Below are 24,501 nucleotides of genomic sequence, written 5' to 3' on the forward strand. Positions count from 1 at the left end.
TAGCCAGTTTACAGGTAAAAGGGAGTGGATGCAGTTGAATCTCAGAGAAGGGTTTCGATGGAGACAGAAATGGTAGATGTGATTTCAAATAAACACATAAAGGAGAAAAGGCCTTCTGCCTCCTCTTCTGTCTCGCAGTAAAATAAACGCAACATGGTGTGTGAATTCTCACTCTCTGTGGGGATTCTGCTATTGTTTTATAGCTATTATTTCAATCAATTATCTCAACTTTAGGGGAGAGTATTGTCATTATCCCCATTTTACAGATGAGAAACTCAGGCTCAGAGAGGCAAAGGAGCTGGCCCAAGGTCACACAGGCACAGAGGCAGAGCCAGGCCTGGCTCAGGCTTCCTGACCCCACGTATCCTTGGCTCAGAAATTGTGCCTCAATCTCAGCACTCTTCTACTTGGAGCCTGTGTGCAACAGTGGCATTTTCTGTCATCCCTCCAGTCGCTTCACTGGCCCCTTCTGTTCCCTTCATTCCTTACACAGTAGCTGTTTACAGGGCACCGGTTCATACAGAATCATGATTCTAAGAACTGAAGATACGAAGGTCTTCCTTTCCAGAAGCTTTGGTTCAATAGGGAATATGAGGTATACAATTATAACACAAGGCAGAACGTGCGGAGCGTCCAACAGAAGTACAAACCAAAGCCAAAAGAAGTTCAAGTTAGAAGACATCTAGCTAGCAGGGGAGCCTAGAGAAAGAATGTGAGGATAAAGAAATGAAGGATAGTATTCCCTTTGACACTCGCTACGTGTCAGGCCCTTTACTAGGACAATCGTTATACATGATCTGGTTTGATCTTGGGCTTTCATCTCAGCCATTTCACACACGAAGTAAGCAGTTGGCTGGTCAAGCTGGGCGTCCCTGGCCTGTGCTCCTCTTGGGTCTGCTTCCTCCTGCATGGCAATGAACACATATTCTGTAATTGCTTAGTTGTGTCCCTCACTAGCCTGTGAGCTCCCTCAAGGGCAGGGACTGCATAGGCCTTGATCACCATTGTCACCCTGGTTGCATCCAGCAAACCAGACTCAGCACTTACGGTAGGTGTTAATATGTAGTAGATGCTCTGTAAAGATTTGTTGGGGTGGGGAAAGGAAGGAAAGAGGGAAAACAAAAAGGTTTAGGAAGGCCTCCAAGATGATACATCTAGGAAACAGTCAAGTAAGATTTAAACCCATGTCCCCTGTCTGAATTTCATCCTTGTCCAAATTCTCTGTAAGTGGTATAAAGGGGTGGGCTGGTCATGGAGGACAGGCCAGACACAGAACCAACTGCCAGGAAACCTGGCCCTGGTCTCTGCTCCACAGTGCTTACATCCCTTCCTTCTCTGGGCCTACCAAGGGGTGTGCTATGGGATGTGTGAACCCCAGGACAACCTCTAGGTGAGGGAGAAGACAGACAGACACAACTCTGTGGCCCACCCCCCACCTTCAACAACAAAGACCCTCTCATTTTTGAGTTTTTGAGGAAAACAAAACAAAAATTTTGTTTTGAACAGAATATTACTGGGACACTAACATCTGAGGACTCTGAGGATGAGGTTCCCACTTGCTCTCCCGCACCTGCCAGCGCTGATCCTCCAGCCACCATGCAAGACCCAATGATTTCCCTTTGTCCTTGCAGGATGGAGGGTGAAGCTGAATATATCCTTCCTACCAAAACGAAATATGTCGGGGAGATGAAGGATGGCATGTTTCATGGCCAAGGAACCCTGTACTTCCCCAGCGGGAGCCGCTATGATGCCATTTGGGAAAAGGGACTGGTTGTGAAGGTGATCAGCCTGAGGAGGGGTGGTTGCAGACGATAAAACCTTGGACAGGAAGAGCCCCTACTGTGGGGGACCCTGACCTCTCCATCTGGGGCCCAGCTCTTTCCATTCCCTCTGCTCCCCTCCAACTCATCTCCCAGACCTCTGGAATCCACTCCTCTGGACCCAGAAGGCCCCTGGAGAGGCCATGATGAGTCTGAATCCTATTGTGCCACTAACTGACTGTGACCTTGGGCCCATGGCTTTCCCTATGAACTGGGGACAATAGTTGTACTTCTTATTGCTGCTATACCAAATTACTACAAATGCTATGCCTTACAACAATAGAAATTTATTACCTTGTAGTTCCGGAAGCCAGAAGTCTAAAATAAGGAATGCAGCAGTGCTGCATTCCTTCTAGAAGGTGTAGGGGAGATCCATTTCCTTACCGTTTCCATCTTCCAGAAGCTTCCTGCATTCCTTGGCTGGTGGCCATGCATCACTCTGCTTCCATCATCACATTGCCTTCCTCTGCTTTCGTCATCCTCTTGTCTTCTATCACTCTGACCCCCTTGCTTCCCTCTTATAGGGACCCTTGTGATTATATTGGCCTGACCCATATAATCCAAGAAGATCTTCCTGTTTCAAGATCCTTCACTTAATCACATCTGCAAAGTACCTTTTGCCATATAAGGCTAACATTTTTATAGGACCCAGTAGGTAGATGTGGATATCTTTGGGGCACTATTAATCAGCCCACCACAATAGCACCAGCCACCTCCTAGGGTGGTTGTGAGTGTAAATGGGGTGATATCCTTAAGCGCTTTGCTCAGTACTTGGCATACAGCAGGCACTCAGTGCTAGGTCTCAGTACTACTGCTACTATCATGACAAATCATCTAACCCATCTAATCCCACCTGGGATTTGTGGGCCATGCATACAATGGGGGGGGGGAGCGCAGTAGAACCTCTCACTTTATATGCAAGAGTTTCTGTGTATTTGGGACTACGGTTCTCTCTGGGGAAAGATCTGCGTCTTTCATCGGTTTCACTAGTACCCACCTTTAAAAGGTTAAGGAATATTCCTTGTTTGACAGCTTGGAGAATCCAGGCCCCCGGAAGGGGATGTGACTTACCCAAGGTCACACGGTGAATTAACAGTATCAGAATTTCCACCTACACTTCCTGATGCCCACACCAATGCGATCTCTACATCCCGGGGATTCCTTCAGCTCCGGGGCAGCAGAAGCAGAATGTACATATTTGGGCAAAGGGCTGTGACAGTGGCTATGACCTTTTTAACCATGACTGAATGTTTACTATGTGCTAGGCACTGTGCTGAACACTTTGCCTGTACTGCCTCACTGAATCAACCTTGTTAAATATATACCATGACTATGCAGTTTTACAAAAGGAGGAAACCAAGGGCTAGGTCATCTGCCCAGCATCACACAGACAGTTGCCATATTTTGAGTGCCAGCCACAGAGCTCAGCACTATAGCCACTTCTCCTAATCATCAGCACCCTGATAACCAGGATAGCTAGCACTTCTCTTCTGTGGCCATGAGAAGAGGAAAAAGCCACCTCCTGCCATGACATCCGTCCTTCTCAAACCTGCATGTACGTTCCTTGTCTTCCAGGGCACATACACATTCTCAGATGGGCTACAGTATGATGCGGAGCACTGGCATTACTGTGACAGCTATGATAGGAGGTTTTACACCGAGATCTGCTACGGCTTGAAGCCTGCAGGTACCCGGGCACCCTCCCTTTCCTTCACAACCAGACCGAGAGGGAAACAAAGGGGCCTTGGCCTATTGCAGTGACCCTCAGAGCCCCTCCATACCACCCGGGGACCACAGCCAGGGCATTCACCGCTAGGTGTCTCAATTTCTCTCCTGCCAAATGGGACAATAGTGTCGTCGACTTCACAAGTCTGTTATAAGTAAGATAATGCTGGAAAGTGTTTCCAGCGGTGGGTGCACAGCCCATCCCAGCTGTTTGTTACTCCTAATACCAGCTGTAGCATGGAAATCAAGCAGCACCGAAGGAGCGTGTGCCCTGGGTTCCAGGCTCTGGCTGAGGTTCTGTGTTGATCCTGTGCCATGCCTGCCTTTCTGGTCTCATGTTGTATAGGAGGAAGCCGAGGCCTGGGAGTCCAGACCTGCTTCCTGGGAGGGGAGCTCCCGGGGTTGGGGGGTAGCCCAGGTCTTCCTCAGTGTGTCCCCTGTAGCATCAGAAATCATGTTCCATCACGGATGGTGACGTGGGCCAAGACTCTGGATTTGGAGAGCAGCCACCGAAGGGGTTCATCTGTGTCTCCGGGGCTCGTGCATGGTCAGCTGCACCTCAAGAGCAGAGCTGTTGGCGCAGCTGAGTCAATACATCCAAAATGACAAACAGGAAAATGACTTTGCATGCTGTAAGAATAAACCCTAAGTCATGACATGATGTTGTATAGCTGACAGAGGCTGGAGCTGGAAGGTCTGGGTTTGAGTTCTAAGTTCCCTTTCAATAGCTGGATGAGCCTGGGCACGCCAGCCTCCCTGAGGGCAGAAACCTCTAGAAAGCACCCAGGTTGGAGTCAGGCAGACCTGAGCTCAAACTGTGGCTGTGTCACCTTGAATCAGATAGTTGACCAGGTGAGCCTTTCCCCACTTTGCCTCCTTTGTCAGCTCCTCCCCCTGGCACTGTTATTGATTTGGGGGTTTTCCTGAGCTCTCTGGCCTTAAGCCTTCTTTGGTAGCATTCTGTGTCCTCTCCCTAAACAAGCCAGTTCACCTCTAAGCCTTCATTTATATCATCAGCTTCCAAACGGAGCTCAAAATTCCCAAGCCCCAGATCCCTGCAGCCAGCTTCCCTAACACCTGTATGTGGCATCCCTTCCCTTGCCTGCATGGAACTCATCCCCTTCCCTACCAACCCCTTCTCCCATGAGGGATTCAGAGACTGTCACCCATCCGCCTGGATGGGCCACGTCCTGCTTTCTTCCTTCCCTGTGTACAAGCAACCACCTGGTCCTGTGGATTCTACCTCTTACATATATTCACTCATGCGTTCATTAAATTGTTTCCTGAGCACCCCCATGTTCCATGCTATGGGGTCGGGGCTCTGTCTCACTCACTGGTGTGTCCTCAGCACCTGGCACATTGCTTGGCACATAGCAGGCGCTCAGTAAAGAGTTACCCAGGGAGGATAGTACAGATATCACAGCAGGGGGAGATGGGGTGTGGGAGCTGAGGCAATGACACTTAATTTCCTGAGCACCTACTGTGCGTCAGGCAGGGGCCCCTGCCTTCACGGAGCTGCCAGTCTAGGTGCCACTCGAGAATCTTGTACATGGCTCCTCCGGGGTTAGTTATGACCGGGCCTGGAATTTGTCGTGGGCCCACTGAAGCCTGTAGGTGAAGACAGAGCCCCTGGCCTCAGGCCCTCAGCTGTCACATGGTAGCTGGTTTTGTCAAGGGCTCATGAACAGTGCCGTGACCTTCCCCACACCCGCCCTTCTCCTCCAGTGACTCCCGAAACGGCAACTTTAAGTAATCCATGGCCTTCCCGAGTCACAGGGCACCTGGCAGAGCCCTGCAACAGCCACTTCTCCGCCTCGGGGGCAGGGAGAAGCTTAAGGCTGCCCTTTCCCCCTCCTCTCTGAGTATCTGTCAGATGGCACGAGCATGAGGCTCCGGGGAGAGGATGGCTGGAAAGTGCTTGGCATAGAGGAAGAGCTCAGGAACTGTTGGGCACTAGTGTACACAGGGTTATTGTTAACCAGCATCTGAGCCCTGTGTGCAGGGCTGAACCCTGCACCATGAGCAGGATGCTATGCTCTGTGGGCATCTAGCCCTCCGTCCAGAGGACAGGGATTTACAGGAAACACAAGTTGGAGAGAACCCGAGAAGTTATTTGTGCCAACCTTGTACCCATTACTCAGGTCTCAGCGTTCCAAGATATACAATACACAGGGCAGCATGACCTACAGTGTGGCCTATGGGGCAGATGGTTCCAGGGTCAGCAGCCTGACATAGAGCTTTTGTGGCTGGGTGCCTCGCTGCTTCCTAGCTGGAGAACCTGGGGCAAGTTACTTGACCTCTCTGAGCCTCAGTTTTCTCATCTGTAAATGGGGCCACAGTACTGCTGTGAGAATTAAGTCAAGCATGTAATGAATTTCTGGGCACAGGATAAGCACTCACTCAATGGCAGCCATGGCGGTAATTTTGCTGAGTCAAAGTTGATCCCTGCCCACCTGACCCATTTCTTCCTGCTCTTCTCCTGATACACACCTGGTCCCGCCCCGGCCAGGCTTCCTGAGTGAGGCCTGAGGGCTCATGCCTCTGGCCTTTGCCCGCCCCTTGCCTGCCTTCCCTCCTCCAGACACATCTGTCCACATGGCAGACTGTGACGCCTCCTTGGGGTCTCTCTGCCTCCACAATCTATGTCCTTGTCATGGTGTCACGAGAAATGGAGGATGGGTATGAGGGAAGAAGGTGGGGGTCTAGTCCCCAAGACCCTGCTCACAGAGCCCCATTCAGGAAGCTGCTCCGAGGCACCGCTCCTGTTGGTTTTGCTCCATAGTCCAACGGTGGAAACCAGATGTTCCCATGGGTGACCAGACAAAAGAGGACTTTCGGGAGCCTGGGATTAGATTTGGCCTTGGTAACGAGTTAATTATCCACTGTATCCTTTCAAGGGATCTCTCAACTCACCAACATGGACCCACCTCGAAAGATCCCTCAGGGCTGTTACGACTGTGGAGATGGCTTCTATAACCCGACCACGAGGGTTGTCAAGGACTATAGGAATCGCTTTCTGAGAAACACAGGTATGTCCATTCTGACACCCCGTGACACACGTTTACTCTTCTCCCGTCCACACTTAGGTGTGTGCATATGTGTGCACACACGTATGCATTTGGTGGGAAAGAAACTTCTGCCGACCAAAGACAGAAATTCCGATCTGAAGGTTTCACAGTCAGGGGTTCTCATGGCTGACGAGTCTATACACAGTCGTGGAGCGAAACAAAGGACGTTAGTGGTTGGCTGTGAGTGCGGCACTAAACAGATGAAAGTACAGATTTCTGCATGCTATCCTTTGGCCAGTATTTAATGAACACTGGCTATATGCTGGACACTGCTCAATGTGGGCAGCAAAGCTGGGCAGAGCTAGACACAAACCACCTTCCACATGGAGTTGATGTTTTTACAGGTAGCAGCCAAGTACTAGAAAGGGTTGATTTCATTGTGGGAAAAGCGCAATGAAAGGGGACAAACATGGCCCTACATGAAGGTAGGGGAAGAAGTAAAGATGGGGAGTCCCAGGGAGGTGAGAATGATGCTGTGGGAGCACAAAGAATGGGTACGTCATCCAGAATTGGAAATGCAGAGGCTTTCAAGAAGGAAATGGCAGCTAAAGTAAGACCCAAAGAAAAACTGGGAGTTGACCACAGGGCACGGGTAGAGGTTTTCCAGAGAGGAAACAGCACAGGTAAAGGTCAAGAAAGAGAGTGATAGCATGTGGTACAGCCAGGGGCGTACCTGGGAGGATCCAGAACTTCTGTCGGTAAGTGAATGTAAACTGACCAGACTGAAACTTATAGTAACCAAATGCACGGGAGGCCAATGTACAAATAAGAGTGAGAACATTTTCCTGTAGCATGGTGATTCCTAAACTTTCTCTTTCCTAGAGTCACAGTCCCACAAAGAATAAGGGAACTGCAGACCCTCTTCCTAGAAAACTGCCCACAGGTGCGCGTGCACACACACACACACACACGCACGCGCATGTGCATGCACATTTTACATAGTCTTAAGGGGGTTCTTCTAAAGACCCTGGTCAAGAAACTCTGCTCTAAAATGAGAGGAAAAAAAAAAAACTGCCAGAAAGGCCAGGAGGCCCAGACTGGCCGACGAGAGCCTCCTCTCCCTATAGGGACATTTCCTTGGTGAGTTGGTGGTGATCAGAAGGTTGCCTCGTGGGATGAGCACTGGGTGTTATGCTATATGTTGGCAAATTGAACTCCAATAAAAATAATAATAATAGTAATAAATAAAATGTAGCACATGCACAAAAAGAAGGTTGCCTCGTGGCACTGGCATGAGAGTAAATGGAGTTGTCAGCTGCTCCTGTGGCTCAATGCTGCGGCTGGGAGCGCAGATAGCCCTGCCCCACTGGTGCTCCTGGAGGAACACGGCAGATGCTCACACGCCAAGTCCCCGGCAGTTGTCTTGAAAGCCTTCCGCTTTTCCGTTAACAGACTGGACTGTGTAGAGCACTAATTCTTCTGGGTGTCAATAGGCTCCCTATGAAGTTTCTGGATCAAGGAAACTGAAGCGATGCACAGTTATAAATAATGCTAACCCATTCCAGCTACTGCAGGGCTTCCCAGGGCCATTAACATGCTCATACACTTGGTACTTTCCTTCCCAGCTACAATTAAGTCCTCCTTTGTGTCAAGAATCGCTGTCTGTCTCTCCGCCCAGACTGGAAGATCCACGTGAGCAGGAGTTCTGTCTGTCTCTGTGTCAGGCAGAGTCCAGTCAGGAAAACAGAGAGAATGTAGTATCAGGGGATACTGGAGAACGGAAGAAGCAAGGGGAGGACATCGAGGACACAGAGGGAGTAACAGCCGGGAGCAGCTAGCCACCCTCTCCTGGAGGGGAAACCAGAGACTGGGATACGAAAGCCTACAGGGTCGAGAGAGGGACCCCCCCCCCCCCGCCCCGAAGGGGCAGCCCAGACCTCTGAGCGGGGCCCAGTGCCCAGCGGGTTCTCTGGAGAGGGGGCCTGTAGAAGCCGGGTGTGTGGGGGGAACAGGAATTGGAAGTGAGTCAGCCTTGCTGGCATAACACTCACACGAGCAACAAGCCACACAGAAAGGAGTGGGTCCCTTCTGTCTCCGCGTGTGTGCCTTGCAGCATCTAACTGGGGTCCCAGTCCCGACTGCAATGTGAGAACAGCAAGGTAGGTTTGGAGCCAAGAGTAGCTGGGCCCCTGGCACAAAACCCCCACTGTCTTGTTGTGGGTCAGCATCCACACACGCTCCCCTGTCCTATAAAGATATCACGTGTGTGCCTTTCTGTGTAATAGGCTGCAAGTATCCTTCATGGGACTACAAAGATGCTCTCCCCTTTCCTCTAAGGGGCGAGTTCCTCCCCCTCTCCCCTACTGGGGGTTGCCTGGGAGATGAAGGGCCGTAGGGCGATTGAGCTGGGAGGTGGGGGGACACCCTCATTACCTGGCTGGGATGCAGGGTGCCAGTCAGGAAAAAGGTACCAGAAGTGATGGGTCTTAAAGAATGAGCATTTTGGGATTTTGTTAGCATGCATGTCGGGGAAGGGCATCCAGGTAGAGAGAACAGCACATGCAAAGACACAGAGGCATGAAAAAAAAAAAGTCATGACTGAGGAATCAGAAATTGTGGCTCCCAGAATCCTGGGGGCAAAAGCCATGCTTGGTAATAAAATTGAAACTTTTATTGGGATGAACAGATAGAGTACTGGGGAGTTTGAGAGCAGTGGAGATACTCTCAATCGTGAGATTGAGTATTTGACGTGGAGTATTTGACGTGGAGACCCATCAAATGTACTGCCCCAGAATGAGCCTGCCTGGAAACTCTGGATGGCTATGAGGTGTCGGTGTAGTTGCAGCAAATGCAGCACTCCAGTGGAGAGGGCTGATAACGGGGAGGCCATGCAGGCATGGGCATAGGGGGCAATGCAGAAAAATCTGTGTACCGCCCTCTCAATTTTTTATTAGGGTTTTATTTATTCATGAGAGACACAGAGACAGAGACACAGGCAGAGGGAGAAGCAGGCTCCATGCAGGGAGCCTGAGGCAGGGCTTGATCCCAGGACCCTGGGATCATGACCTGAGCCAAAGGCAGATGCTATAAATAAATAAATAAATAAATAAATAAATAAATAAATAAAAACAAAGGCAGATGCTCAATCACTGAGCCACTCAGGTGCCCCTCGTCCTCTCAATTTTGTTGTGAACCTGAAAATTGCTCTAATAAAAACAGCCTTTTGGAAAATGCATCGTAAGAAGGGAAGACCGTTCTTAGGAGCTTGGGAGAAGGATGGACACTGACTACTTGGTCAACAAACATTTATTAACTGGCTGCTGTGGACCTGACTTTGGGTGAGGCAGCATCATAGAATCTTCTCTCAGGGAGCAGGAGAAACTGATAGTGGATTAGAGTTGCCATGAGGGAGCATGGTCAGGATACCTAACCTGGAGGCAGGGTCAGCAGGCCAGGGAGGTTCCCTGGAAAGAGCGGGATCTAATGGGAAGCCTCAAGGAGGGGAGACAAGTACAGCAGGGTTGGGGAAAGTAAAAGGCTGAGCGAACAGCGTGTGCCAAGGATAAGATGGGGGAGAACAGTGCACATTTAGGGGCTACATGTTGTTTGGGAGTATGAGACAACAGTGTGTCAGGTGCAGAAGAGCAGGAGAGGAGGCCCCTGGGTGGGCAGTAGCTTCCACCTGAGGGCAGCGGGGGAACAAGGAAATGTTTCAGGCAGGCAGAGTAGCAATGGATTCATCATTTAGAGATTTCTCTGGTTTGCACAGAAAGAAGGGGCCAGACTAGGATGAGACTAGACAGGAAGGCTGGCGAGATGGCAAGAGAGGGGCATCCGAAGGCCCCAGGCCTCAGTGCTGTGTGCCAGAGACCCATGTTCCCACCCGGCCCCACTCTCACTCTCGAGCTGCCTGCTGGCTGCCCATGGGCCAGGCGCCTTACCTCTCTGGGCCCCTTGCTCTCTTCATCTGTAGAATGAGGGAGTCGGGCTGGGTAATTTCTAGGGTCCTTCTGACATTAAGAGTCTACAATGGAGGAGTAAAGGGAGCCACGGGGTATTTTAGTCCTGATATTATAGGACAGATGGGTTTGTGGAGTGTCCTGAAAACCACTAAAAGGAGTCTCTGTTTATGGCCACCTAGTCACCACATTACCTTGGACTCACCTCATCCTGCTGGGCACTGAGTTGGACTTCTGTCCATCTCCTATTTTCTCCAGGGCCCTGGTCTGCCTCCACAAACAGTGCTTCATGTTGGCATTCTGAAGGTACAGGGCTGCTGGCTTTGCAGGCCCGCAGTGGTGCCCCAGGCAGTCCTGGGGCAAACAGAGTGGACTGAGCCCCTGCCACTATGAAGTGCACGCCACTCGGGGATACTCTTTTTATAGGAGATCATGGGCTGGGGCACCAGCAGGAGGGTTGCCTTCGGCTCACGGTTCACCTTCGGGCCTCTCCTCCCCCACCTCCCACTGGCTTCACTCTCCCCAGGCAGAGAAGCTTCCTTTAGGCCTGACTCGAGAACCTTAGCCCCCTGAACCACAAACTGCCGAGTGGCAAGCATGCTGGACAAACCCAGGTGCCTTTCTCACCTGGGGAGGCTGGTCTGGTACCTGCTTGCCGGGTGGTGGTGAGAACCTAAATTCATCCTTCCAAGCGTCGAAAAGCCTTTGAGTGCAGACAGGGTGCCAGGCCTTGGGGATCCGGGCAGGCAAGAATTCTCTCAGACCACAAGTCTCAAACCTTTGGACCCTGGCCCAAAGTAAGCAACCCACTACCCACACAAACACACACACGTTGGTGCATATTCTTTGTATGTAAAATATAGCAGGATATTCTCTATTTTTTTAAAAACGCGGGTTGCTAGACACTAAATGGATTTCACAACCCTCAAAAGGATTGGGACCCACCATTGACAGATCAATGCTGAGACAGCCTTCCCTAACCCGCCTCTTCCCATCGCCTCCCTCTCCTGCGCTGTTGGGTTAGACACCCCTCCTCGGTAAGCCTCTCGAAAGCATTCAGCCCATAGCTGTAGAATGACCTTTATTTGCCTAGCTTCCCTCCTTAGACAAACAGCTTCTTGAGGGCAGGGACCATGTAATTATGTCTGATTCACCCCTGGGTCCCCTGCACCTCCCACATGCAGCTGATTCAGTGTTTCTGGAAGAAAAGCAGGCAGGCAGGCAGAGGACCTACAAGCCCCTCATGTTCTTCAACAAATTATACAAAATGTAGTCCCTGGCACATAAGAGACAACTTCTTATGTCGAATAATCAAAACAATCTATTATGCTTCTCCACACCCCCAAGTTTTCAAAGCCACTTAAGCTTTGAAAAGCTTTCAAAAAACTTCAGCATCAAGGCTCTCAAGCCCACAACCCTCTGGCCAAATCTGATGTGTGCAGTATTGGTTTGGCTGGCCCCGTGCTTGAAACCGCTTGCGTATGGGCGCCTCCGCAGGGCACGTGAATTCCAGGTCCCCACCTCTCCCTGTTGGTGGCAGGCATTTCTGGTGCCACCTGAAAGTTCTCACACTCATGAGCGCTCTCTCTGTCTTCTGGGACAGCCCCACACATCCAGCAAACTGGGAACAGGGAGGCCTGAGACTAGGGAACTAGATCACGCATCATGTCTAACAGCCCAGTGAAGGGGAGGCTGGACTCAAACCCACTCCCATCTTTTTGCAAGGCCCGTGGCCATTCTCCTGCACTCTGCAGCTGCCTCTGCTGGGACCGTAAAACCACACAAGGCAGCAAGTCAATGCAGGCAAAATTCCAATAATACAGCTGAGACGAAGCAAAATAGAGATGGCATTAGGACCTGCCTCCCTTCGGAGGCTGGGAGAGGTCAGAGGGACGGGCTGCGTGGCGGTTACAAGCCCAGGATCTAGAATCCACACCTCTGGCTGGCGCCTGGTCCTGGATCCACCACTGGCCGGCTGTGTGACCATGGCTAGTTTTGCTTCTTGTCTCCTTTTGGAGTCTCTGTTTCCTCATCTGTAAAATGGGTGTTCTAGTAGTTAACTGAATCTGGAGGGGTTGCGGTTAGGAAAAATGAGATTAAGTGTGTACAACACCTGGCACAAGGCCCGTCCGTGTCCAGGCTTCAGTGACTGTTACTGGATGATTCCTCACTCGGGCTGGAGACAATTGAAGAGAGGGAGGCCCTGGGATCCACTGAGAGTTTTATGGGTGCTCGAGAGACAGGGAGGCTGTGGGACGGGAGGAATGAGACTGGGTATGCCATGCTGTCGGCCCCCTTGGGGGTTCTCCTGGGGAAACGAAATGCTACTGAAATGTTGGGCGCTGCGGGCTCTTGATTATGGCGTTTAGACCACCCCGTGGTTCATCTTCCACCGTCCTGTCTCTTCCACCCCACGTTCCAGCTCAAGCAGACTAGCAGCTTCCGCAGGTAAACACACCTCTGTTCCCACCTCACACATTCCTCCAGCCCAGGATGTCTTTCCCTCGTCACAGTCCTCCCACCTCTCTGTGCTGGGCATGTACCAGGAGGCCAGGAGAGAATGGCACAGGGCACTCCCCGAGCATCCACAGCTCAGAGAAGGGAAGCAGAGAAAGGCATGAATTGCGGAGGATCCTTGCCAGGCCCCTGCTCAGCACTGTGCCTGCTTATCTCCTTTGCTCTTCTCTGCCAACCCAAGTGCCTCCCTCAGTTTGCAAAGAGGACACCTGGTCTCAATACTTTGCCCTAGTCATTCGCCGGTGACAGAGTCAGAGATAATCCCAACTCTTGCCCAAATTCTGTTCTTTTCAGCTTCACATCCTGGTTTATTCCTTACTCATCCCTATCCCTTCCTCCACAGAGCCAGGCCTCATGCATGGTTGTCCCTCCACGAAGCACGGGTCCTGACCCCCAGGGAGCTCAGTGATGTTCCTAAATGGATGAAAAGGCCCATTTTAGAGTCTTAAGACAAAAAAGCACTACAGTCCCCATAATGAGACACTACCTTTTTTGATAAAGGGTCCTTTACATACTGTGGGCCAATAAGGGAGCTTTGGAAGATATTTGGGATAATTATCTTTAATACGGTGGGGAAGCGGGGAAGTTAACCCTTACCCTCCTGCCCAGCCCTCTCATTCTGCTCAGGAAGGATAAGCCCGACTCGACTCCCGTTAGCAGTTTCTCCGTGTGTCTCTTCGTTGTAGCGGTTGCTTGCCTCAACGTTACTGGTAGGAATAATTTGCAAGATAACTGCACCACTAATCCTTACTCCCTCCCTGCAATTAATGACACCCCATGCGAGTGTCTCAGATGAAAGGCACATTATTAATATTCAAAGGAAAAAACCCTCGTAACCATTTTAACATATACAACTAACAATGAACTAAATTTGCTTTGTGGAAGACAGAGAGTGAGCATCCCAAATTAGTTTATGTAAAAGCTGAAATTCTTCCCCGAAAGGTCTCAGTACCATCCTCAAAGAATATCCTGATCATCAGAAATGCCGTCAAGATTCCCGCCAACATTATCCTCTTTGTTGTCTGAAATGTCGAATCAAGCACATCTGGCAAATGTCCTAGAGCTCACAAATCTTTCAAACAGCGTATAATTCCCAATGGTTAAAGAGATAACGCCACCGCTTAATCGTGCTGCTCTTCAAAATAGCACCAACTTTCCTTCAATCAGAAACAATGGGTTTGGCTTCTTAAAAATATCACACACCAGTGATTATTTGCAGAGAGGGCCCCTTTGCATTTGAACCTGTGGGTTCCAGACTGAATTTAAAATCAAGATCGCCAGCCTCATTTGAATATATTTTCAATTAAATGGACAACGGGGGAAGGAATATGAATTGGGGTCCAGAGAGAGACCTGGCCGGTATGACTCAAAGTCTTTGGGAGGTGCTGGCTGGCTTTCCCCTCACTCCGTGGTGACAGCTGACATTGGCTGGGCATTTCCCATGCACCAGATACCCAACTAAGACGGTGGGGGGGGGGGGGGTAGGGTTCCTGTGATCTCTGCTTGACAAAGGAGAAAACTGAGACTCAGAACTAAGGCTAAAGGATTTCCCCCAGGAAATGGCAGGAACTGGGATTCACACTTGGGCTCATCTGCCTCCAGAGGTTCTTCCACTTTGCCAGGCCAGCTCCTAGGTCATCTTCCAAACATCGCCTATCGGCTTGCTGCCCAACTTCAGAAAAGTTGCACAGTGAATATCTAGAAATGAAAGACCACTTGGTCGTCTAAAGTTCTCTGGCATTATTAAACACTTGAAAGTTGGGAATATCCCAAATGTCCAACAGAAGGGAACTAAATAAATAAAACAGGGTGTATTCTTATAATAAACCCAGGGCAGCCCCTAAAGTGGCAGTCCAGGGATGGATCGATTGGTATATAAAGGCACGTTACTTTATTTCAGAGGGAAAAGCAGGATTATAAAAACCAGCAGCATTTACTGAGGGCTTAAGTCTTCCAGGTACTGGTCTGAGCATTTCGCATGGTTGATTTTGTTTCATTTCCTCTCATCCTCACAGTAGCCCTGTGAAATGGCTGCCTTCATTGTGCCCACTTCACAGATGATGAAACTGAGGTGAGGAGAAATGCTTTGCCCAAAGTTACACAGGCAGTAAGCGGTAGACCTGGAACTTGACCCCAGGTCTAGCTGCCTGAAAGCTAATGATGGCCTTCGAGTGGGTTCTGGAGTTTACCAGTGAAAGAAAGAAAGGCCCAGGCAACCTTCCTCGTAAGATTGCAGTGGTAGGTGTTCTTCCCTGGATAGTTCTCTGACCACATTTTTTGCTCCAAAGCGGGCCAAAGAACAGGACTTTCAACGCCACCGATAAACCAGGACTCCTCTGATGTTGAGGCCACGGCTGCCTTCATCCGACAGGTGAGAAAGCTGAGGCCTGCACAGGGCGGATCACTTGCCCGGCCCTGCACAGCCTGCCAGGCCTCCGTCCGCAGCAGACCCGGGCTGCCTCTCCACAATGCTTCCCTCGTGGTTTTGGCAAAATGGCCCAGCGAGTCCCCTGCACAGGCCCTCCTGCCGTCTTCTCTCTGTGACACAAAAGGCAATTTGCCCAAATGTGATAATCACCTGGAGGCTGGCACGCAGGGGCATCCCTGCCTTATCTGTGGTATTGTTAGCAGCGCCATAATGGAGGCTTTGTGGAGGGATAATATCACACTTGTGACTGCCAAATAAGATGCCTGCACAGATCACACATCCCTGCCAGCCGACTTGGGCATCTGCTTTAAGCAAAAAGGATAGGAAGAGAAATGATGAGCACTGAAAGCCTCTGCTGTGCCAGGGACTTACCACCTCCCGATCTTCTGAGGAATATATCGTTGCCCCTGTTTGGCAGCCGGGGAAACTGAGGCTTGCTGATGGGTGCAGCTAGTGAAGGGAGGAATCAGGATTTGGATCCAGGCCTCTCTGACACCAGAGGCCATGCTCTGAACAGAGATGGGCTGTGGCCTTTTCTGAAATCTCTCTGAGAACTTCGGCAAAGCTATAGAACTTCTCCCCGGAGAAATACACTTTTACCTGCCAACAGAATTTTGCCTACAGAGGGCGGAATCAGACCCAGATGGAAGTCTGAGCTCTAGGGAAAACAGCCTGAGGGGCTTCCTGCCTCTCCCTGGCCTGCCCAAATCGCCTCCCTCGCTCCTCACTCCAATTCTAAGAGCCCTGGAAATTCCTCTTCCAGCTGTTGCGCCAGATTCTGGTAACAATATGTCCCCAACCCCACAGCAGTCTCCTGGAAGCATCCAAAGGACACAGCTTTCCCCTTCCATGGCTGGAGTCAACCCCGGGCTAGTCAGTACAATGGTTTGTTTTTCTCCTTTTCCTTTTCCTTTTTTTTTTTTTTTTTTTTAAGATTTTATTTATTTCTTCATGAGAGACAGAGAGAGAAGCAGAGACATGGGCAGAGGGAGAAGCAGGTGCCCCTGAGGGAAGCCCGATGTGGGGCTCCGTTCCAGAACCCCAGGATCACACCCTGAGCTGAAGGCAGCCGATCAACAACTGAGCCCCCCAGGAGTCCCCGTCTTGTGCCCCTCAATAGAAGTGAATGCAAGGCCAGAGTCCAGGGAGCAGGAGCTTCATGTCCCTTCCGCAGCGCAGCTCCGGAACTGGAGGCCGTCACCTGAAAGTCCTGCTCAACCTCCTGGAGACAGAGGCAGGTTTCCAGGCAGGCCTTTAGAGCCAGACCCATCAGACCCCGGCTGTGCCATTTGCTGTCTGTATGACCTAGAGTGAGTCTCTTAACTTCTCTGAACGTGGGTTTCCTCACCTAAAAAAGTCGGAGGAGGAAAATAGGACTTCCGTTACAGGGTTGTGGTAAGCATTATTGAGATGATACAGGGCATACAGAGAAAGCAATGCCAGGCCCATGAGGCCTTACACCCTGGGGCGGTCTTTGAAGTGGGGGGAGGGGGAGAACTCCTTAACTCCGTGCCCCAAAGGGAGGAGCTGGCCTCATGGTGGCAAACCGCCCTGTGGCATCCCCAGCTGCTTCTTTTTGTTTGTTTGTTTGTTTTAAGATTTTATTTATTTATTCATGAGAGACACAGAGAGAGAGAGAGGCAGAGACATAGGCAGAGTAGTAGGCTCCATTCAGGGACCCCCGTGTGGGACTCCATCCCACTTCTGATGGGGACTTCAAGACGGGGCTGGAGGCCTGCAGGATCCCCATCTCCCTATCTACCCATTGGCATTGTTCCTCATCTTCATCATTTCTTATCCACCTAGAGCTTTACCCTGGGGTAAATCCTGGGGTAGGATTTACCCACTCCCTGGGGGCCCGAACTCCACATCTGCCCCTCCGAACCAACACAGTGCAGGGCAGGGGAAGCAGATGCACACACAGTGACAGGATCTGGGGCAGGCGCTCTCTGGACAGAAGCATGAGGCCTTCAGGGAGTCTAAGCGTAGTGAACCTCCTGCCCCAAAAAATATAGCTCAGAAATTAACATCAACCCCAAAAACAAGTATGTGGAAAGAAGTCTAGCAGAATTCTATATTCCTATGATATTTATGTTAATAGGAGATTCTTTGTCCAAAACACCGAGAGTGCCTCTGCTGTGCTAGTGCCAGGAGCCAGAAGCACAGTATGCTGGAGGAGCCAAGACAAGGGCATGGATATGCCCCAGGGGTCGTTGAGATGCTATCCCGGAAAAGGTAGTGTCTGGCTAGGCTGTCAGGGATGAGAAGTGGATTGATTGTGCTGATGGAAGGAACAAAGCAGAGAGAGGTGTAGGGACAGAGGGTGCCCAAGGTGGGGCTCCTGAGACCGGCTCCTGTGTTGGGGGTTGGAAGAAGAGTCAAGGGATGTCTCCCTCAAGCAGTGTTGGACAGACTGGGCTTTGACAGGTGTGTAGGAGTACGTCCTAGCTGGGCATTCGAGGCATAGGGACCCAGTGTGGAGGGGAGAGAGCCTTGAATGCCGTCCTTCCGGCAGTGAGGATTAAAGGCATGGCAGTTACGGACAGGCCTTTCAGGGACACAGGTAGTGGCTACGGGCTGCAGGTCTAGAGATAGACTTGGGTCTGCCCTGGGGCCCACTTGCTGGCTGGATGAGCTTGAGCAGATGACTTCACCTCTCTGAGCCTCGGGACCTCCATCTGTGAAATGGGGATGCTGACAGTGACCTTCTAAGATCCCTCTGAGGATTAGGTTCTAGTGTGCTAGTGTGTCCTGCAGATCCTTGCCACCCTAACACCCCTCCTGGCGGGCCCCACTGCCAAAGCCTTAATTCGGCCCTCAGCATCTGCCGGCCAGAGGACAGAGGTCCCAACTACCGGACCTGTCCCCTGCAGTCTGTCATCCACACCCAACTGGAGAGCCGGGGCAGAAGGGAACAGCGGCCGGTCAGAGCAGAGGCTCCAGGGCCCAGGCGAACTGAGTGGCCTTAGCCTTGCCTTGGCACGTCAGTCCCCTGAGCTGCCTGTGTACAGCACCTCGGCATCATGGACACGTGCAGGGAACACACATTCGACTGTTCGTGCTTGAAAAACAGAAGTGGGGGAAGCAAGAAGAGGAGGGTTACAAGCTGCGTGAGGTTTGGCACCCACACTCCACGCTCGCTGCTGTGAATCCGTGGGCCCCCAGGCCGTGCGTGAGCACCTCGATATATAGGGGTATGTCTTTTTTAATACGCCAGCTGTGCATTTGGACCTCCACAGCGGAAATGACTCCGTCTCCCAACAGCGCCAGGATACCAACTGCTTAGCGCTGGCTGGCGTGTCCTCGCGCCACGGGGCTTTCCTAAGAGATTCCCAAGGGGCGTTATTACTCAGGGCACTTCCCCTGCCACCGACTGGCTGGAACACCTAAAACTCCTACCTGAGACAACACCAGCTGTGAATCTGACAGATGTTTACAAGGATTGCGTGAGATCAGGCGTGCGGAGTGCAGGGCTCAGCGCCTGGCACGTGCAAGTGCTTCCTAACACCAGGTGGCCATGCTCTGGTTCAGACTCACCCCTTCCAGGCACAGCCCTAATCCAGCCCTAGGTCTGATTTTGGAGGCCTCAACCCTGTCGTACTCAACAAATTAAAGCAAAATGCATCCGCACTCCCATATTCAATACAAATTTCTTGCTGTTAAAACTTTGAAAGGTTTTTTAAAATTTTGCTTGGTAAACGGCCTACCACCAGTCGGGCTGTGATTTCTAGAGCCACATGCACGCTAGAGAATTCTTGCAAAATGAGGAAAGCAAGCCTACAAACTAATTTCAAGTGTGATGAAGTTGTTTTGATCTCCAAGTTTAATAATTAAGTCTGAATGCATTAATTATAACATTTATTAATTTCAGTTTTACACTTTCCCTTTCTGTATTTTAGAAATACACAAGATCGGTTTGGTTTCCCCAAACCTCTCACATTTGGACAGGCTTTGAGACCTGTGGGTGCTGAGCCCTGCACCTCTAGTTCCCAGTGGGTAAAGTGGCCCGGCCGAATCCACCTCCCCACCACCTTCTGCCCCCGAGCCCTCCACCCACCCAGCTCTTTTACAGAGAAAATCAAGAGCAGGCCCCAAAGTTTCCCCTCCTGTCCCTTGTCCCTTTAGGCTTTGCCCGGGCAACTATCCCTTAGTCAATATTGGCCATGCCACAGCCTTGGCCTCTGGCCACCAGCACTTGAAGCAAAGTTCAAAGCCTCTTGCTTGTCAGGAGTTGTGACGAGGGGGTGCGGGCATTGCCGCCCTTCCTGCAGGCACCGGCTCTGCTCTGGCCCTGCCCCACCTGCTCACTCACACGGCCCTGCCTTTGCACAGAGGGTGGAGCTGGGCTTTGAGGATGGCACTGCCCAGGGGCTGGGGCACCTGTCAACCCCGCCTGGAACCCCAGGTCACACAGGAGCCGTGTGAGTCGGTCTTGACCCCAGGAAAGGAGGGCAGCCCCCATGATAGAGTCTGGCCTGGCGTGGTGTTGTGGGCGAGCGCTAGGCTGTCACGGAGGGATGGATGTGCCGCCTCCTTCGGCAGCTGCTCAAGCGCACACTCAGACTTCAGGTAGTCACACACTGTCACACTCTGAGCGCCACACACACGCTGAGCACCGCAGACACAGCCACCTGCACACTCACAGTCCACACGTATTCATACTTGTGCCCACACCCACGCCCACACTTAGGGAGGTTCTCATGCACATTCACACAACTGGATGGAAACACTCCCATTTGTGGCCGTGCACACACAGCGTGAGTGTGGCCTTTGCGCCAGGACCATGAGCCCTGGCAGATGAAGTGGGCAACTTGTTTCCCCCCTTGAAGCCTCAGTTTCTTGTCTTAAATGGGGATGACCTGTGTCACTTGCTGCGGAGAGGAGAGACGTGACCTTCTTTCCACAGAACCAGGCACCTCCTAGGTGCTCTGCCAGTGTGAACCTCTTCCCCTCCCTGGTTTCATCTTGGCCCCCTCCCCGTCCCAGGGGGAGGCTGCTGCGTAGCAGAGGCGACCACAGGTATGCTCAGCCCAAAGGCACGCCCAGAGGTAAGAGAATCTGGCTTGTGGGAGCCTGATAACCCGAATCCACCCATCCGCCCTCTCCTGCCCCAGCCTGCCCACCTCACTTTGAACAAAAAATCATTAACCGAGCTGTGGTTCCTAGGATGCTGATCCTTGTGTAAAGACCTCCTCTGCCCCAGGTCCTCCCTCCTCCCCACAAGAAAGGAGAAGTCCCAGGGTGCTCTGAGAGAGTCCCTTAAGAACACTCTTGAAAGGATCCAGTAAGGGAATTAGAGAGCCCTCAAAGTGGTGATCACAGATCCTCCTTCCTGGGTGCCAACATGGTGCTGTTGATCCTGGCTGTGCAGGAGGTCTGGTCAAACCCCCTGTATAGACAAGGAGCCCGGCTCAGAGAGGGAGAGTGGCTTGTCCAAGATCACCCGGCAAGTTGGCACCAGGGCTGGGCACTGGACCCAGAACTCCTTCCAGTCTATGCTGCGCTGTCACATGCACAGACCCTGAAGTCTCACCTTGAAGAGACAACCTCTGGCTTTCTTTTGGTTTTTGCCATTCCCTGTGTAGCAGGCACTGTGCTAGGCACTTTTCAGGAATGATCTCACTTGATCCTCATAGGAAACCTCTCAGGGGGCACTTGGTGGATGAGGAAATGAGACCCAGAGAGGGGTGAGGCCACTTGGTCTCCGAGCAGTGGCAGCCAAACTTCAGTGCCCATGCTCTTAGCCACTATGCTGCTGCCTTCCTGCCAACCACCTGGGAGCTCATATTGCCCTGCACCTGTTGGGAGGTTTTCAGGATCTCTTCCTCCCCCTGCACTGCGCTGATCTGACCCTGGATTGCACTAATGACACGGTCTGTGATCCTGCTGGTGGCCTGTGCAGGCCTGCCCTCCCCTGCTCATTGTGAGGCAGGCCCCAGGCCAGCCAGGGCTTTGGGCTTCGAAATCGTGGCTGGTGCCCCAGAACGAGCCCAAACAACCCATCCTTTCTGTGCGGTGGAGCTGCTCCACCTATGACCTCAAAAAACAAAAGAGGAAACAGCAGCCTTGGCCTTGCATATGGCATATCTGTTCTGCCCCCTCTGAGGAGCTCCCATTTGCTGAGGGTGGGGAAGAAATTCTTCCCCCTTTTCCAAATCCCACAGGGGAAGCCTGTTACTCTTATGTCCCCAACGTTACATTTCTTTCTCCATTCATTCAGCATATATTTATTAACTGCTTTTTAAGTGCCGGATCTGCACCAGGTTCCGACGACCAGGAGTACATTAGTCACACCTGCTGGAGGCTGGTGGGGGCAACCATGACCTCAGCTTGAGTCAGGGAAGGTGACATCCAGGCAGGGCCTGGGGGGCGGAGGACATCCAGGAGGGCACTGGGCTCAGCCATGCACATTTGCCAGTGGCCTTGGGTCCGGAGTATGGCGGCACCGAGAGACCACGTTCACCAGACAACGCCAACCTCACAGCCCCCCCCCCCGAGAACTCGACCATTAGCTGTGCTGTGGGCTTGACGCTGCCTTGAACGACAGCCTGGAATAACACATTTATATTGCATTGGGTTGTGTGTGTAACAAGTGTGGAAAGCATTTGTTAACTATACGTGTTTAAGCCACGCTGCGATTGTTCTCCTCTCATCTGGGCCTTTCCTCACTTTTAGATACACTAAGGCCCCGAAATGGGGAGTGCTCTGAGCAGCCCTGTCCCTGCCCCCAGCCTGGTGAGTGGACAGGCGGAGAGGCCCCAGTCTGCATGCACACGCGGGGACTGCAGTACAGCAGGTGGGCTGCATTTTCCAGGGTGGCCCAAGGTCGGAGGCAGTTTGGAGATCAGAAAGGCCTGGATGGAGGGCCTTGGGGTCCAGGGGAAAGAGTGGGGACCCTTTCCAGGCAAGGCTTCACAGTAGGAACGTTCACGGTCAGATTTGGGGTCTATCTCTCCCCGAAAGTTCATTTTCTTCTCTATAAGGAGCCCAAGTTCTCCTAGTGATTGGTGAGATTCCTGGGGGTGCCATGGTGGGGAGGGAGTTGCATGTGGCAGTGAGGCCGCTTCTAAAGCTTCAGACCAGAATAAAGAAATCTTTCTGACCCAAAGGCAAACAGAACTGAACCTGAGGTGTATCTGAGTCAAGCCTCCGGGCAAACACCCCCTGCTAGGTCTCTGTCTACCCTCTCTGTCCTCCACCCCTCCCCTAGCACTGGGCACGGGGTGGGCCATAGGGCTGGATGATCCACTCATTCCTTCGTTCACTGAGCAGATAGGGACTAAGCGCCTCCGATGCCACACACTTGTCCACGCACCAGTGATACCACTGAACAAGCCAATGAGGCTCCCGGTCTGATGGGAGAGACTGACAATCCAGGCATAAACAAGACAATTATAGGAAGAAGCCTGCGCTATGAAGAAAACGCGAAGAGGGGTCCCAGGCAGACTGGGATCCCCAAGAAAGTGATGTTTGAGCTGTGCACTGTTGCCAAGAAATCAGTTCTCGGGGAAAGAGCGCCGATGGTGATGAAGGCAAGCCAAAGCTACTATTTTTTGTTGCCGTGTTTTGCTCCCTTCCTAAACTGTCCTGACGGAGAGGCAGCCACTCTGCGGCCCACGCCCAAGGAGGGGGAATTACGCTCCACCTCCCTGAGGGCAGAGTATTCACAGAAATTGTTTGGATTTCTTCTGCTCAGGAAATCTGTCTATTCTCCCATTTTTTTAACCAACATTTTAATGCTGGCTCTTTTACTTTGTAGAAATTAAAGAACCCCGTTGGTGTCTCTAGGAACCGAGAAATATTTTTCTTCCAATGACCAAAAATACATGAAATTAACAAAGCATTAAGTTGGAGGGTAGGAAAAAAAAAAAAAGAGATAATTGTTTTTCATTTTTTTCTATTGCCAATACACATTAAGAAGATTTGGGAAATACCCAAAGCAGAAGAACCTCTCACGTTCCACTGCTGGGAGATGCATATTATTCACATCCAATGTGTTATTTTACGATTTTTCTCCTGAGCACAGTGTTTACAGATTATATTATGTAATTTTGTTTCTTGCCTCTTCCCACCTTTTTTGTCAAATCAAAAACATTTCTGTGTTGCTATACAGACTTCATAGCCCTACTTTTTCAAGAGCTGCTAAATCCCATTGTCCTCCCCCCCCCCCACTCTGTCATAAAACTTAGCACAATACCTGGCCCATGGTCCCCGTTTAGAAATCAATTGTTATATGAATATACAACAGAGTCATCATTCTCTTGTTTTAGAGACATAGATTATTTCAGTTGCCTTGGTTCTAAATAATAGACAAATAGATTATTCCCTTAGGACAGCGTCCCAGAGCGGAATTATGAGCCAACAAGACCAAAACTTTTCAAGATAAATGCACCAAACCAGAAATCTCCCTCCCTCCCCTTCCCCTCTGAACCACCGGCAACTGTGCCCAGGGTAATAATTTACAATTGATTAAAGAGTTTGCCGGGGTGTCCCCCCTCCCATCTTTTCCCCCTTTCCTCTCCCCTCCCCTCCCCTCCCCTCCCGACAAAAAGGGGGAAAATTATCTAAGAAGGTGAAGATGTTCTCAGACAATCATATTAACATATTCCAACAATTGCAATTTGCAAAATAGTAATCACAACCCCCAGAATCTGGGAGGCATTAATCAAAGCCGCAGGTTTAATTCCATTTTAAATATTGATGAAATGTGCTTCGGCTGCCTGCCTCGCCCTGGCGTGGAGGGGCCACGGGAGCGGCGGGAGCGGCGGGAGCAGGGAGCAGCCGAGGAGGTGGAGGGAGGGTTGGCGAGCAGCTGCCTGGAGGGGAGGCATCTGTGATTCAAATTGGTGGCTGTGCCGCCAGGTAGAGTGCGAGAGGGGTAGTGGAGAGGCTGTTAAGTCCATTGCTGTCAATTTGTAACGATCAGGGAGGGGCCCGGGGCTGGTTTAGCACAATAAACTCAGTTTGTCTGGTTTCAGGGGTTAGCACTGAAGAGCTTGCAGCTGCACGGATTCGAATAGCCCAGAGACTTCAGAACTGTAATT

The 24,501-nt window shown here is 51.3% G+C and overlaps 2 protein-coding genes and 1 long non-coding RNA gene across 6 annotated transcripts in view; 2 read left to right on the top strand and 1 right to left on the bottom strand.

Moving 5' to 3' along the window:
• MORN5 (MORN repeat containing 5) overlaps positions 1-24,501 on the top strand; it is a 37,189-nt gene that overhangs the window by 1,894 nt on the left and 10,794 nt on the right. For 3 of the 4 annotated variants that reach the window (XM_072777790.1, XM_072777794.1, XM_072777791.1), the window contains exons 2-4: positions 1,632-1,779; positions 3,396-3,507; positions 6,443-6,574. In XM_072777790.1, the coding sequence (XP_072633891.1) occupies positions 1,632-1,779; positions 3,396-3,507; positions 6,443-6,574 (392 nt within the window). The remainder of the gene's footprint in view (positions 1-1,631; positions 1,780-3,395; positions 3,508-6,442; positions 6,575-24,501) is intronic. The other variant, XM_072777792.1, reaches the window with a different exon arrangement.
• On the top strand, positions 13,653-23,403 carry LOC140605674 (uncharacterized). The gene is made up of 2 exons (XR_012008246.1): positions 13,653-13,739; positions 20,364-23,403. It is a non-coding gene; the product is annotated as an uncharacterized lncRNA (long non-coding RNA).
• The window catches only part of LHX6 (LIM homeobox 6), a 37,615-nt gene continuing 29,528 nt past the window's right edge, over positions 16,415-24,501 (bottom strand). The window contains exon 9 of the mRNA XM_072777788.1: positions 16,415-16,805. Coding sequence (XP_072633889.1) covers positions 16,777-16,805 — 29 coding nt within the window. The 3' untranslated portion in view covers positions 16,415-16,776. The remainder of the gene's footprint in view (positions 16,806-24,501) is intronic.

The sequence above is a fragment of the Canis lupus genome, chromosome 16 (assembly GCF_048164855.1).
Source record: "Canis lupus baileyi chromosome 16, mCanLup2.hap1, whole genome shotgun sequence".
In the NCBI taxonomy this organism is placed as follows: Eukaryota; Metazoa; Chordata; class Mammalia; order Carnivora; family Canidae; genus Canis; species Canis lupus.